The sequence below is a fragment of the Cystoisospora suis genome (assembly GCF_002600585.1).
Source record: "Cystoisospora suis strain Wien I chromosome Unknown contig_421, whole genome shotgun sequence".
NCBI classification, from domain to species: domain Eukaryota; phylum Apicomplexa; class Conoidasida; order Eucoccidiorida; family Sarcocystidae; genus Cystoisospora; species Cystoisospora suis.
The window spans coordinates 89,075-102,040 of NW_027153222.1; the positions used below are offsets into that span (position 1 = coordinate 89,075).

General features: G+C 53.7%; 1 protein-coding gene across 1 annotated transcript; it reads left to right on the top strand.

The window, feature by feature from the left end:
• Positions 1 to 541: 541 nt before the first annotated feature.
• CSUI_001050 (aaa family protein) lies at positions 542 to 12,889 on the top strand. The gene is made up of 13 exons (XM_068061256.1): positions 542 to 3,393; positions 4,139 to 4,275; positions 4,852 to 4,979; positions 5,623 to 5,868; positions 6,376 to 6,499; positions 7,045 to 7,119; positions 7,439 to 7,495; positions 8,527 to 8,729; positions 9,530 to 9,827; positions 10,553 to 10,762; positions 11,098 to 12,099; positions 12,448 to 12,532; positions 12,781 to 12,889. Exons 1-11 carry the CDS (start codon positions 3,294 to 3,296, stop codon positions 11,251 to 11,253), a joined length of 1,734 nt encoding a protein of 577 aa, XP_067926775.1. The 5' UTR covers positions 542 to 3,293; the 3' UTR covers positions 11,254 to 12,099; positions 12,448 to 12,532; positions 12,781 to 12,889.
• Positions 12,890 to 12,966: the final 77 nt, after the last annotated feature.

Sequence of the window (12,966 nt, forward strand, 5' to 3'; positions counted from 1 at the left end):
AAGATTCGCTGGACAGGATTGCCGCGGCACCCAGGCCGGAGTACGTCACAGAAGTCAGCTGAAGGTCGGCCTCTACTTTCCTTAGCTGGCGAGTGGTCAGCATAGTGAGACAACGAAACTCTTTCTTCCTGGCTAGATTTAAGGTGTACCATAGTCACAGTTAAGAGCGTCCGCGAACGAAAATCCACCGGATGCCTGCACGCTGCGCAGAACACAAGAAACTGCAGGCATGATCCCTTGTTGCCTGCTCCGGCTGAGCTGCAAGGTTCTCTAGCATATGGCTTGCAACACAAAGTGACAAAATGGGAGCCCGCAAGGACGGAACGGGCAGGTATTGGCCTTCTTGTCAAAGTGTTCAGCAGAACACTGCGTCAGATCGTTCTTCAGTGTGGGAAGGGCTTCGTACCATGAAATTTGTTTACCCGGCCACCCACACCAGAATCTCGGCATTACAAGGTCGGCCAAGATCCAGATGGGCTGTGCCCCGGGCAAGATAAGTCGCTCCAACTCTTGGTTACATCTGCTACGGTGTTGTTTCAGGGCCGTGAACGACGTCCTAGAACGCGTCTCTCTCGGGTACAGTAAACCCGGTGTTCTTCTAAGGTCAGAGAGCTCCGACCACTGTTGTCCAACAGTGGCCGGGGTGACTCCGCAAGAGAAGTGGTTGAAAGTGCATTAGATGCTGGTAGAGTTCACAACAGAGACTGCTGAGACAGTGCCACAATTCATTGGAAGTCTCGCCTCTGACGAGAAGCTTCTGTTGCACAAGCCGAATGAAAGCAAGACAAGTAGCAAGTAGAAAAAAAAGGAAAGGTAGCTGGGGTCAGGAGAGCTCTTTCCTCTTTGCTGGAAAGCTGTGCATAGCACACGGGTTTTTCAAATGAGGTCTCAGGCGACTCCCGGGTCCGGCATTTCTCTCTGGAGAAGAGAAAAAAGGCTCACGTGAAATTTTGAGCAAAGTCAAAGAAACACCGTGCAAAGCCGGGGGAATGCCCAAGTTTAAACAGGATACATGACGGATTCATCCCGGCGTTTGCAGGCAGCCACAGGTATGGGCCGTGTACGGGTCCACCGCCAGCATAAAGACCGCCTCATGAGTAGGTCGCTACTGTAGAGGTGCACGTGCTTTGAGACGGTCTCTGCAGGCGTATCGAAAGTTTGCCGGCAGTACCATGTGCAAGACCAAACATTCTTCCCACGCTCCAGGGGAGCCTTTGCTCTCTTCTACTCGGGCACACCGGCGCGTCTAGCCGTCCCCGAGGAGGTGTGGTAACGCAGGAACACGTGGCGTGGGAAAAATCAGTTGTCTTTCTTGCAGCTGTTACCGTCTAGTAACGTACATTCCCCCGTGGGACAAAAGCCGGCACGCAGTCTAACTGGAGGGAAGAACGCCCCGGAAAGTGAGAGCTCCCAAGGAGGGCAGTGTACACAACAGGAAGCGCTAACCTATTTTCGTGGAAAGGAAAAGGACGGGTGCCTGATCCGTCACAGTTTCCCTTTACCTGCCCGGGGCGAATCCCTCCTGACGGGGGGTCAGTCGCGACTGTGCTCCCAGGCAGACCCTCTTTCCTCGTCTTGATTTGTGACCCGGGGGCATGATGCTAACGGTACTTTCTCTGCAACAGAAATACAGATGGTATTGTACAACCCCGTCGAGGCCGTGGACGAGACAGTGAGTTGCAGCCCCAGATCGGACCGGGAAGACGACGTCTCGTGAAGTGCTCCCTTCGCCCAGTACACGGTCAATAGAAGGACGATACAGCGGACATCTGTCAGTTTCCTGCCAGGCTCAGCGCCACAGGACGCCCCCTCACTGACCAGTAGCAGGATTTTTTGTGGTAGCGAAAGTCCGCACCTGTACCCGGTGCGCTCGTGGTCTTCTGGGCGGGAGGCCGCATCCGCCATTGAGGTGCTGGGTAGCATTTGATACACGCTGTCTGCGTGTTCTTCCCTTCACGAAACGTCTTCAGGGTGTACTGTGCAAGGAACAAGCAAAGGAATTGTGCTACAGAAACGAAACCTTGGTTTTTACACCCGCGTCGGGACACGACCAGATAGCGTGCATCTGGCTGTACTGTCCCACTTTGCGTGGTCTCCCCCTGATCGGAAAAGAATGATACCCCGCACGAAGGCTGGAGAGATCTCCCGGGAAGTGCGCAGCCGGAGGCGCTGCCCTGACTGTCTAATAAAGTTTCTTGCAGAAAAAAACAGCCGAGGGGCTGGGGCGTCACCCCACACACACCCAAGGCCTCGCGACTTCTTCTAAGTTGCAATGCACGCTGTGCTTCCTTCTGTTGTCCAAACACTCGAATGATCGTATTCACACCATATACCCACCCACGCCTCCCCATACCTGAATCGCACACTTGAATTTATACCCTGGACTCTCATCCCATCTTGCTTCGGAAATTCGACACTAAAGGGGAACGGGGCTGTCAGCGCGACAGGGGACGAGCGGAGACACCGCAGAGAGCATCGATGCTCCACGAGAAGTCGCAAAGCCTGCTGGAATGCAAATCGAGCCTGTCGAAGGTCCTTCTCACTACCCTCCGTGCTTCTTTCCCCTTTAGGTCTTCGCGTTTCCGCCGGATCGTGCCTCGTATTCCCTTTAGTTCAGTGCTCGTGTGTGATGTACTCGTTGTCCCATTCTCCCGCGCGGAGTCAGCCGCGTGACCCCGCATGACCCCAGTGGGGCCATCAAGTCGCTTTCCGTATTTTGAGTACAAACTGCACTGTGTATGCGTGCCGTAGCAAGGTCAGCTCAGGCCTGTTCCACGTAGATGGCTACCCACGCGCTGACAGTGGTAAGAAAAAAGTGCTTTCCCGGCCAGGACTCCACTCGCAGTTTTTTCCTCTCACCTTGGTCGGGTGATTTTTAACTGCCTTTCTGAACGTTCGTCTCCTGTTTCGTTCTCTTGTGGTCTTGCGTCCCGCCATCTGAGCTTTCTTTCTATCGCCGTGGCTTGGCCGTCCAACGTCCGGGGAGGACCGCCGACTGTCCGTTTGGTGACGTCGTCGCCTGCTTGTTGAGTCTCTGGTACCTGAAGTTTACGTGGGTCGCTTCGGTATTTCTCTCGTCAGCACCTTTAATTCGACATTTTTTGTCCCTACGTTGTCTCTCCAGAACTTCCATCCCCCCTTCGTGTAGGTTACGCTCTTTCCTTTTTCGGACTGGCCAGGTTCTCCTCTTTTTCAGTGGCCCCGGGCCTGATCTCGAGTGAGGGCGTATTGTGGTGGCTGGTCCCGTCGTGTGCAGCACTCTCGCTGCGCTCTTCTGTGGCTTCTTCCTAACAATGTTTTTCCCAAGCGTTGGCGGAGGAGGCGGTGGCGCCTTACCGTCTCTTCCTAACCGGGCAGCGTCATCCAACAAAGATGAAGATATTACAGGCAAATGTAAGTGACTTCTGGGGATCATTCTCGAACAGCGTGCGATCCGCACACCTGCTCTCGCGAATGGCCACCTCAGCGTACTCACCCGTCCCTCCATCTGTATCTGAGTCCTACGAGGACGCCGGCCAAAGGTCCGTACTGACCTTCATGTCCTCGTCTGTTTCGGTGCATGCAAGGCAGCGCGCGCGACAGACACGGCATTGCTTTTAACGAGCAATGTCATGTTCTGTCGTAGTGGTTTTGGCGACAGGCTGGCTTGCTGAACGGTCCTAGAGCAGGGGCCACTCCGACAAAGACCTCGCGCCAGACGCGGTAATTACGTGCTTGAGTAATGTACCACTCGGGCTCTGCTTGAACACAGCAGTTAGCATACATGCAGACGAATGGTACGACACCGTGTGTCGACCATATACAGCGTAGCTAACAATACTACTCTGCGGGAGCACTGATGTTGTGTCGCATGCTGTGACCGCGCGCCTGTCGGAGCCGTTGAACTGTAGAGCGCTCGAGTCACCCGAAGAGAACTCTCATCCCGAACGTGGCGCAGAGCGGTCACTTGGAGTCTGTTGTTGATGGCTTTGACCTAGCAAGCATTGCTATGGGTTAGGCTGTATATTGGCTGCCTCCTACACGCAAGCAGAGCGCCCTTGTGTTCTTGGGGGGCAATGTGGGAGTCACAGGTTTTATGCACGGCTGTGACCCTACCATGTGGGTCGGTGTTTTCTCTTGTGCCTACTTCGCTTGACAGTCGACCCGACGGCGCTGGAGCGTGGAGCAAAGGCGCTGAAAGAGCTGGACTCTTCTCCGAACGCTTCCAAAGCATTCGAGATCACCAAGCTCCAGGAGCAAACGAAGCAGAAGCAACTGCAAAAAGAGATGGAAGAGGTATGGCAATCTACGTAGTTGGTGACAAAGGAGAGGTGCCTCAAGACTGAGGTTTATCAGCTTGAGCTTCACAGTCATGTCTCTTTTTGTAGAGGAGTAGCGGGTGTGCCAAGCCACCTAGCACCTCGCGTTCGACTTCACGCCGTCTACCCGCACACTGCGCGCTACGCCAGCTCTCAGCACTCGGCAGCAGATCTAGCTGTGATGCTAGAAGGTAAAAAGTTTTACGTAAGCCCGCCTAGATGCGTAGACGTCTGTCCCAGCTCTCATATTCCGGGCCACCGGACTCTGGGTGGTCTCCTGCGCCTATATTGCGCGGCAGCGCGAAAATCTCTAACCAACTCAGCTTCCAGCAGCACTGTGAGAGTGAAGCCTCCCTTGTCGGCGCGAGGTAGCTTGCCGTCTCAATCTCATCCGTACCAGCGCTCTCGACTGCCCCAGCAGCCTTGTCTGGTGGTGGCAAGACCCAGTAAACTGTGGTGCACATGCCATTCCGCGCAGTGCCTTAGTGTACGTGCCCCCGTTCTTCAAGATTGTTGGAATGTGCCTCCGTCCGCTCATGCATTTGCGCCCTAGCTAGCTGCAGTCCGTCAGCGAGCCCAGGCAGATCACGCGCGAGTGGAGGCAGAAGAGCGGCGAAAGACAATCAACCATGCTCAGGAGCAGGAACGCGTCACGGCGCAGTATAAAGCCCAGCTGGAAGCGTGAGTGGTGGGGGCCGAGCCGGAGGGAGGACAAAGTGACACATCTCTGAGGGCGAGAGTCGATCTCCGACTTCCGCAGTTCTTGATTGATGCAAGCCGCGCTGTTCAGCATAGGGTTGCGTAACGTGGCAGACGTCGTTCTGACTGAATCACAAGAACTGTGTGGTAGATGCGGTGCCTTCAGAGGCCCGGGATTCAAATACGTTTACCGGGATATGTAGAAGGAAGTGCCTGAGTTCCGGCTATCTTGCGTGCCCTCACGGAGAACAAGGAAAAGGTAGTACTGTCAGAAAAATAAAAAGGGACTGGCAACGAACTTTCTGCCACACCATTGGTGTTCTCGTGAAATGGCGCAGAGTTGATATTTTCTGGATGTCCCGGCTCTACAGGAAGGGGATGCGAAGGTAGGGGAAAGTTCTAGCAACTGCGAGAAACACAGAAAAGATCCATCTCAAGCAGTGAGCAACTTGTGATTTTGGCAGTCGCCCACTTCACCGGGTAGTAGTGACCGGCAGCAACTCTCGCGAGGCAGATCAGAGCCCCAGGACTGGAACTTGTAGGAAGAGATAGAACTGGCTAATGGGATGGCTCACTCTTTCTTCGTCTTTGTTATCTGCCTCCCCGTCATTGTCATTCCCGTCAGCGAGGCTTACCAAAAGAAGCTGCAAGATCAGCAAAAGCAGAACGAGGTGTGGCTCGAGCAGCAGCACCAGCAGTTTCTACGACAGCAAGAGCTCCGAAAGCGCCAGGAACAAGAACTTATGGAGATGAGAAGACAGCAGATGAGAGAGGAGAAGTCGTTGGAGCGCGAAATGATGCGGGAGCGCATTCAGGAAGAGACCAAGGGTCGCATAAAACAGGAGAGAGAGAACGTTGATATCCACCTGCGGTAAGCTCGTGTAGATCACGGAACTTTCGTTCTGCTTCGTTGTTTGGTTCCATCGTCATAACTATCAGTGGAGAGTACAGAGGCGAGGGAGGGACCATATTTCATCGTTGGGAGTTCAACTTCGAAAATATCTCATCGATAAAGGGTCACGGAGGGAGAGGGCTGGCACTCCCGAAACGAAAGATTGCGACCCCACATCGTCGGCCTATGCTGTGTCCCGTTTGGGAGCCCCATGCTGTGACCGGCCGCCGATGAGCCAGCTGCTGTGCGTCCCAGTCGGTAATTGCCTTTCGTGCCTTTCCAAGTGGAGCAAACACGGTCCATCCTGAGGTTTGAGCTGGTCAAGGACTGTTTACCATCGGGCTGCGGGGAGATATTCAGGTTTAGGTGGACTACAATGTTCGCTCACTGAGGTAGGCTGAGGAATGCCGGATTGAGAGTCGCCCGTCGGAGATGCGGCGCACAGATGAGGAGTAGTTTGTGTGCGTTTGTTTATCGCATGATCAGAGAGTTGCGCGCCAAAGCGGCAGAGTCCCGTAGGACGCGCATGGAAACACTTCAAGCGGTCTTCTCCGGTATCGGAAACGCCTTCAATGAACTCATGTCTGACCGGACACGCTTGGCCACGCTCGTGAGTTTCGCATCAGGTTGAGAAGCGACCGTCACCTTGCGTCTTTTCACCAAACGACTCACGGGCACCTCTGTGTTGACAGCAGGTGCGGCGTGTGAGGTTTCTCTACCTGTAGTCCTTCCGGAGGCTAGTCAGTGATGCACTGGAGTCGCAAATGTAACGAATGAATTGATTTCCGAAGACCTACGTGTTTGCCCACGCTCTGGTCGTTAAAGAGATGTGAGGTGGCCGGCGTTCGGTCGCAAGCGTGTATTCTTTCTGCTTCTCGAGGCATTGCCTCTCAGGGGGCCGATCGTGGTGGCACACGAATCGGTACACGGGCTGCTCGGATTCGTCCAAGACGCGCAGGTTTTGTGCAGGGCAACCGTGCTTACGTCTTCAGCGTCGCTAAGCAGAACAAAGGGCACTTAGATCTACTACTCTGTCTTCAGCTAGCGGTCGACGTCTCTTTGCTAGAGCTCGTGAGCTCTCAGCTTGTCTGCGTACTGGCCATGGCGACAATAGAGCGGTCATGAGGGGAATGTCTGTTTTTTGCGCGCTGTCAGGTTGGAAGTGTGACAGCCCTTGCCTGCGGTGTATATGGAGCACGGACGGGTGCACACCTCCTGGGGCGCTACTGGGTAAGATGTTTCTCAAGGCAGAACTCAGCGAAGAGCGCGACGGGCGTGCGAGGTTTCTCCAGTATATTTTCCAGAACTGCCTTCTCTTCTTCGAAAAGATAGTCAATCTTGCATTGGAAGCAGCAAGTAAACTTTGTCAAATGATTTGCGGCTAAAACAGTATGCTCATGCGGTCGACCGATGATGTGGCTAGTAAAACTGCTATCGAAGCTTCACGGTAGGAGAGTGCACGGCTACCGGTTTGCGTGGCACGGCTGAAACAGCCCAGCAGGTTCCTGTGTGGCGTACTTAATGGCGTTTCTGTGCTGCATCTCGACAGGAGTCACGCCTCGGGAAGCCGCCTTTGGTCAGAGAGACGTCCCGCTGGGTCTTTTCGGTAAGCAAGGCAGTCTCTTCATGAGAACCGATGCAGTAAGAAGCGTGCGCAGCTTGCTGTGTCTGGGGATTGCGGCAGAAGCTGGGAACTGAACCAGTGTTTTTCCGCTTATGGAATCCGACCAATTATCAGTGTCGGGGCTCAAGGTATGACATGTTCGTCGTACCCGCGTAGCCCGCTGCGACAGGCTACTCTTAAGATATAACGGGTTGCACTTCGGCGTGACCCTCGGGGTTTGTGGTTCAAAAACACTTGCGCGAAACACTTAGCCCATCCTGTTCATTCCGGTGTAGTACCGGACAACGCGTCGTGTGCCAGGTAGAAGTTTTTTTTGGATAACTCGAGTTATAAGATTCCGACAAGCACTAGAGAGCCATACTTTGCCGCAGCAATCACGTGCACGTAGAACGGACTATTGAGTTGCTTTAGCAGCTGAGGGATCTTCTACATATCGTGGTGGGAACGGTGACCGCCATATACCGAGTGGGAAGAATTGCGGTCTTGTTTCCAACCATCGACACAGCCGCAGCAAACTGTGGATTTCTTTTCGATGTCGAAACACTGGTGGGGCTGTGAAAGCTGGTCCGCTGCGCGATCCATCGGTGGTGCCGGAGTTTCAGTTTCCTGGTTCAGTTGCTCCGCTCGCGTACGTGGTGAACGCTGCACTAAGTGTGGCTCTAGTGTTTTCAGTTTGAGCGTGACAGGGGCTCCTGAGAGGCAATGCCTTGTGTGGCCGCGATGCGTGCTCCAAAACAGTGCTCTGTGATTTGTGAAATCTCTTCTTTGTTTTGAGAAGAAGATGCCGGAGCGAAGGTTACGCGGAGGCTTTTCCTTTCTTTTTCTCCTTTGGAACCTCTTTTCACTGTCCCGCCCAACCTCCTGCCTTCCTGGTCAGCATGTCTAGACTGTTTTCCAGCTCATCTCGGTGCACTGTGGAAGGAGGCTCTACGCCGCGTCATCCGATGCGATTCTTCCTCAATCTGAGTCATGTTCTCTGGTCACTGATGTGTGTACTGTGTTTTTCGCGTCAGAGATCTTTTTTCAATCCTCTGCGATTCATCCGGGGCAAGCAGTCCCCCGACTTCCAGGAGAAAATTGTTTTGGAAGAAGAGCTGGCAGAGCGGCTGCAGTGGACCACGAACTCACTTATCTCTGCCAAGAGAAACGGCATACCCTTTCGGCACATGCTTCTCTATGGATCTCCGGGAACCGGGAAAACCCTCTTCGCAAGAACGTGAGACGGGCACTGAAGAGCGTGGGGAGTGTCGCGGCAGCTTGTCAGCACAGTCCACATAAAGTCACGGAGGACAGGTTTGGGCACCACTGAAAGTGACTGGCTTGCAGACTTCCACATTGGTCAAGTTGCACTGTGCGTCCAGGATCAACGATCACCTTTGCTCCACACTGGCCACAGAGTGCCTGGAAGCGAACTATTTGTTCTGCTTTTCTAGCGACGGACTGACTCTCCGTCCCCCCCCTGCATCTTCTTTGAAGGCTTTTCAAAAAGCGCATGATTCCTTCTTTGAGCCTAAAGTATATTCAGCGTGTACGTCAACACTCCCTTCTAGTTACACTCTGTGACCAAAGTACAATGTCTTACCGAGAACACTGGGGGAGAACGCTCGTAGATTGCGAATTCATGTGGCCGGCCAGTCTTCCGCAACACAAACCGTTTCGCAGAGGCCTATTGTCAGGCTTAGAAGAAGGCTTGGGCCATGTAGTCCCTGCCAACGGGGGGAAGGAACGCTCTCCTGCACTCTCGTGTGGGTGCTTGCAAACCCCCGAGTTGGCTGTTACCTTCATTGCTGTAGACTGTGGCATCACCGGCGTATTATTTCGATGCACGCGCATGACTAAGTCGTGGCAAATCAGGAGATTTCACTCGGAATACGCATCGGATGCACAGGCAGTGTCGTCTGCGCTCCTTGTCTATCCTGAGAGCAGTCCCTCCTGTGCGGCCCCAGTGCAAACCTCCTCAGTGGACACGTTGTTCGAGATGGTAGTGAAAGCGGGATTGCTCGTGTGTTCATGTAGGTTGGCTCGCCAGTCTGGCATGGACTACGCCATCATGACAGGAGGCGACGTTGGCCCCCTGGGTCGTGACGCGCCTAGCGAGATCAATAAACTTTTCTCGTGGGCGAACAAGAGTCGAAAGGGACTGATACTGTTCATCGACGAAGCCGATGCCTTCTTGCGGCAAGGTCGAGGAGCAGCAACCGGCATGTCCGAAGAAATGCGAAATGCACTCTCCGCTTTTCTTCATCACACTGGCACAGAAAATGATAAATTCTGCGTCGTCTTGGCTACCAACTGCCGAGAAATCCTTGACCGAGTCAGCACACTGCCGGACTCTCGAGGATATGTCTATCGGATACTGTGTTTCAGTCCATCCACGTATCACTTTGCAATTACTCTCGGAGCGTCCTGGAATATCCTTTTTCCGGATGTTGGGATGTGCTTCTAGTGTGTAGAAAGCGTGTCTCTTAGTTCCAGTTATGTTCGAAAGCAAGAGGACTGGGGCAACGGCCCCACAAGCGGCCTCGAATGACTAGCCAGACATTTCAGAATCATGTGGTTCCGTACTGGAATCTGTGTGCGTGTTCCGTGCTGAGGAAATAGACGAGCAGTGAATAACACACCAGACAATACACCGCTTGCGTTGTTGTGTTGTCTGTGGCTCTGGCAAACCTGTGAGTACACTAATCTCCCGCTTTTTCGTGTCGAGTGCCCATTAAGTATGGAGAGCCCGTTCAATCTGTTTTCCGTCTATCGCTGGTACTTTCCATGAGTTATCTTGCCGTGTGTAGCCCACCGAAGCGTTTCCTGCAGCTTGCCAAAGCTGTTGCTCCACATTCACAAGAACCATTTGAAAATATAGCTGGGACTTAGACCTGCGTTGACTGTAGAAAACAATACTAAGCTTGAGAAGCAGTGCGAGTCTTGCTTTTGGTGTCGGAGTTTACTTCGGAGCGCCAACCATCGTGACGAGATTTGCGACTACCCGATCTGCCGCGTTGTTCTTTGGCGTACCCCACTGCTCTACGGTCTGGTCTACAGGCAGTACTGGATCGCGTTGACGAGCAGTTCGAGTTCCCGCTTCCCGGTCTGCAAGAGCGGAAGCGGATGTTGAAGCAATTCTTTGAGGAGTATATCACACGCCCCACCAGGACGGGAAGGAAGATTGACGTCGACGAGCGCATCGACGAAGCTTTCATTCAAGAGATGGCTGAAAAAACTGATGGCTTCTCGGGTCGGCAGCTTGCCAAGGTGAGAGGTGAATAAGAGCAGGAAGTGTTAGCTGAGAGGGCGTGCTGGTCGGTCGAATAAGAATGTGTTTCCAGCATGACAAATTTCCTACAGCACTTCTCAGGCGTTCTTTTATGCACTTCACTCGAAGGGAGAAGTGTTAATACATTTCTGGCTCTGACACGGCTAGCCACTCTGAAAATGCCATGATTCACATTCTGTTTCCATGTCTACACTTGGGCACGTGGAAAAGAGGCACCACCATAGTGTAGGAGTGACTGCTACACACAGTGATATAACAACTGGCGTTCTCGGTCACTCGCTTGCGTGCTTTTTCATTCTCTCTTCTTCCTCAGTTGGTGATTGCGCTCCAAGCGGCAGTCTTTGGTTCGGGAACGAACACGCTGACCCGAGGTCTGGCTGAGACAGTGCTGGCGTGGAAGCTCGCACACTTCAGTCAAGACATCGACACGATCGAGCGACGCTCACGTGAGCAGAAGCTTGCGGGGTAGGCGCAGCGAGCAAATGCCATGAGGACGCCGCCCCCAACAAAGCGACGTACTAAGCAAACTGCACTGAGACAGTGTTGGCGTGGAAGCTTGGACACTTCAGTCAAGACGTCGGCACGATCAAGCGACGTTCACGTGAGCAGAAGCTCGCGACGTAGGCGTCAGTGAACAGCTGCCATGGCGACGTTGTGCCCAACAAAGCAAACTGCCAGCTATCCTCTTCTACGAAGTCCCAACCCAGAGCGAGGCCGACGGGCAAGATTCCCGTTCGAATGCAGGCCTTAATGAGACGCGTCCTTGATCGATGAGTACACGAGGGGGCGGAGGGGCGTCTGCAGCCCGCAACGGTTGGGGGGCCGCACAGTTGTTTGTCTGGGACAGTCGTGCGGGGGGTGAACCTCAGTCTTTCCCTGTTGTCGTTACCTGGTCAACTCACTCTGGGAAGGAGAGAGAAAGAGCTCAGCACAGGCCGTCACGCTCCGAGACGCGGGACAGCGCGAAGCCTGGAAGAAGCTCCTCTGAGAGGCTGAGGCTCTGCTGACTCTTTCCTGCTGTAGTAAGTTGCCTGCGAATGGTAGCGGAGTGTTGAGTTTGATTATGTAAGTGTCGGTCGCCAGGCCTGTCGCTCGCTGCCCACCAGGAATGATACAAGGGCAGCAGCGCAGCCCCAACGAGCTTCTAGGGAAGGAGGAAGTCGCCATAAGCGCGGAGTGCACCTATACTCTTGCAGGGCGTCCGGCCGAATCGTGCGGAGACTGCCTGAGATCGGAAGTGCCACGACCAAGCCAGTTCTGTGACGCTCTCACTCGCCGCTACTGCACATGGACAAAAACCAGGGGACTGGCTCAGGTAGAAGAAAACGCTCTCTTCGTTTTTCCGTTGTTTGTGTGTTTCGTGGCTTGCTGAAGTGGAATGAGTCTCTTTAAGTGCCCGTTTTCGTCCTCCAACGCGTGCTCACGAGCGCCACGCTACAAAGAAATATCCTTGGAGAGCTAGCCAGTCAGGAACGGGTTCAGGTTTTAGAGGGTGGCTTTGGCTTTTGTGCAGAGACAATGCCAGCAGCACCGGGGATTCACAGCGAAACGGGAGAAGCTTGTTTTTCAGCCTCCGATTCACCGAAGTTGTGTTGCATCAAGTGATCCTTCTCACTTGCTGATTTCAAGCTCCCGTGGTCTTCCCTTGTTGCCCTCTGAGCAGCTCTTTCTCTACATCCCCGTGGTGGACCCCTCTTTTCTGTTTCCACTTCAAATTCCCGAAACTCCCACGCACTACAAACTAGAAGGTAGGAGGCATCTACTCCGGATGCCGGTGTACGGGACACGTACACTCGCTTGCGCCAGTGTCGTGGGTTGCTGCTGGACTCTGCCGTGTGTTCGAACATCACACATTTCCAGCGACCACCGCACAATGCTAAAGCTTACATGCTGTTCTTCCGTCTTGCGGTGCTGGCGTAGTTGGTAATAGGCATTTTCACCTCGCCGCGTCTCCTTGTATTTGCTTCGCTGTTTATTATGTCCTGTTTGAATACAGCTCGGTGATTCCTCGTATATCCAGTCCCCCTTTCTGCATTACCTATCATTATCAACTGAACGAACTGCCATGCAACTTTCGTTTCCTTACTAAGAAATGAACGACCGGTTACACCAACACTCCATCGCCGAACCAGGCAGAGCCCGTTCTCTCTCCGGCGCTGCCTCCTTGCTTCAGCGCACCTCC

What these genes read in the sequence shown, in the direction of transcription:
- CSUI_001050 (XM_068061256.1), top strand. Translation starts at nt 3,294, where the DNA reads ATGTTTTTCCCAAGCGTTGGCGGAGGAGGCGGTGGCGCCTTACCGTCT. An exon ending in TGAAGATATTACAGGCAAAT is followed by an intron (nt 3,394 to 4,138) that starts GTAAGTGACTTC and finishes TTCGCTTGACAG; the next exon opens with TCGACCCGACGGCGCTGGAG. An exon ending in AAAACCCTCTTCGCAAGAAC is followed by an intron (nt 8,730 to 9,529) that starts GTGAGACGGGCA and finishes GTGTTCATGTAG; the next exon opens with GTTGGCTCGCCAGTCTGGCA.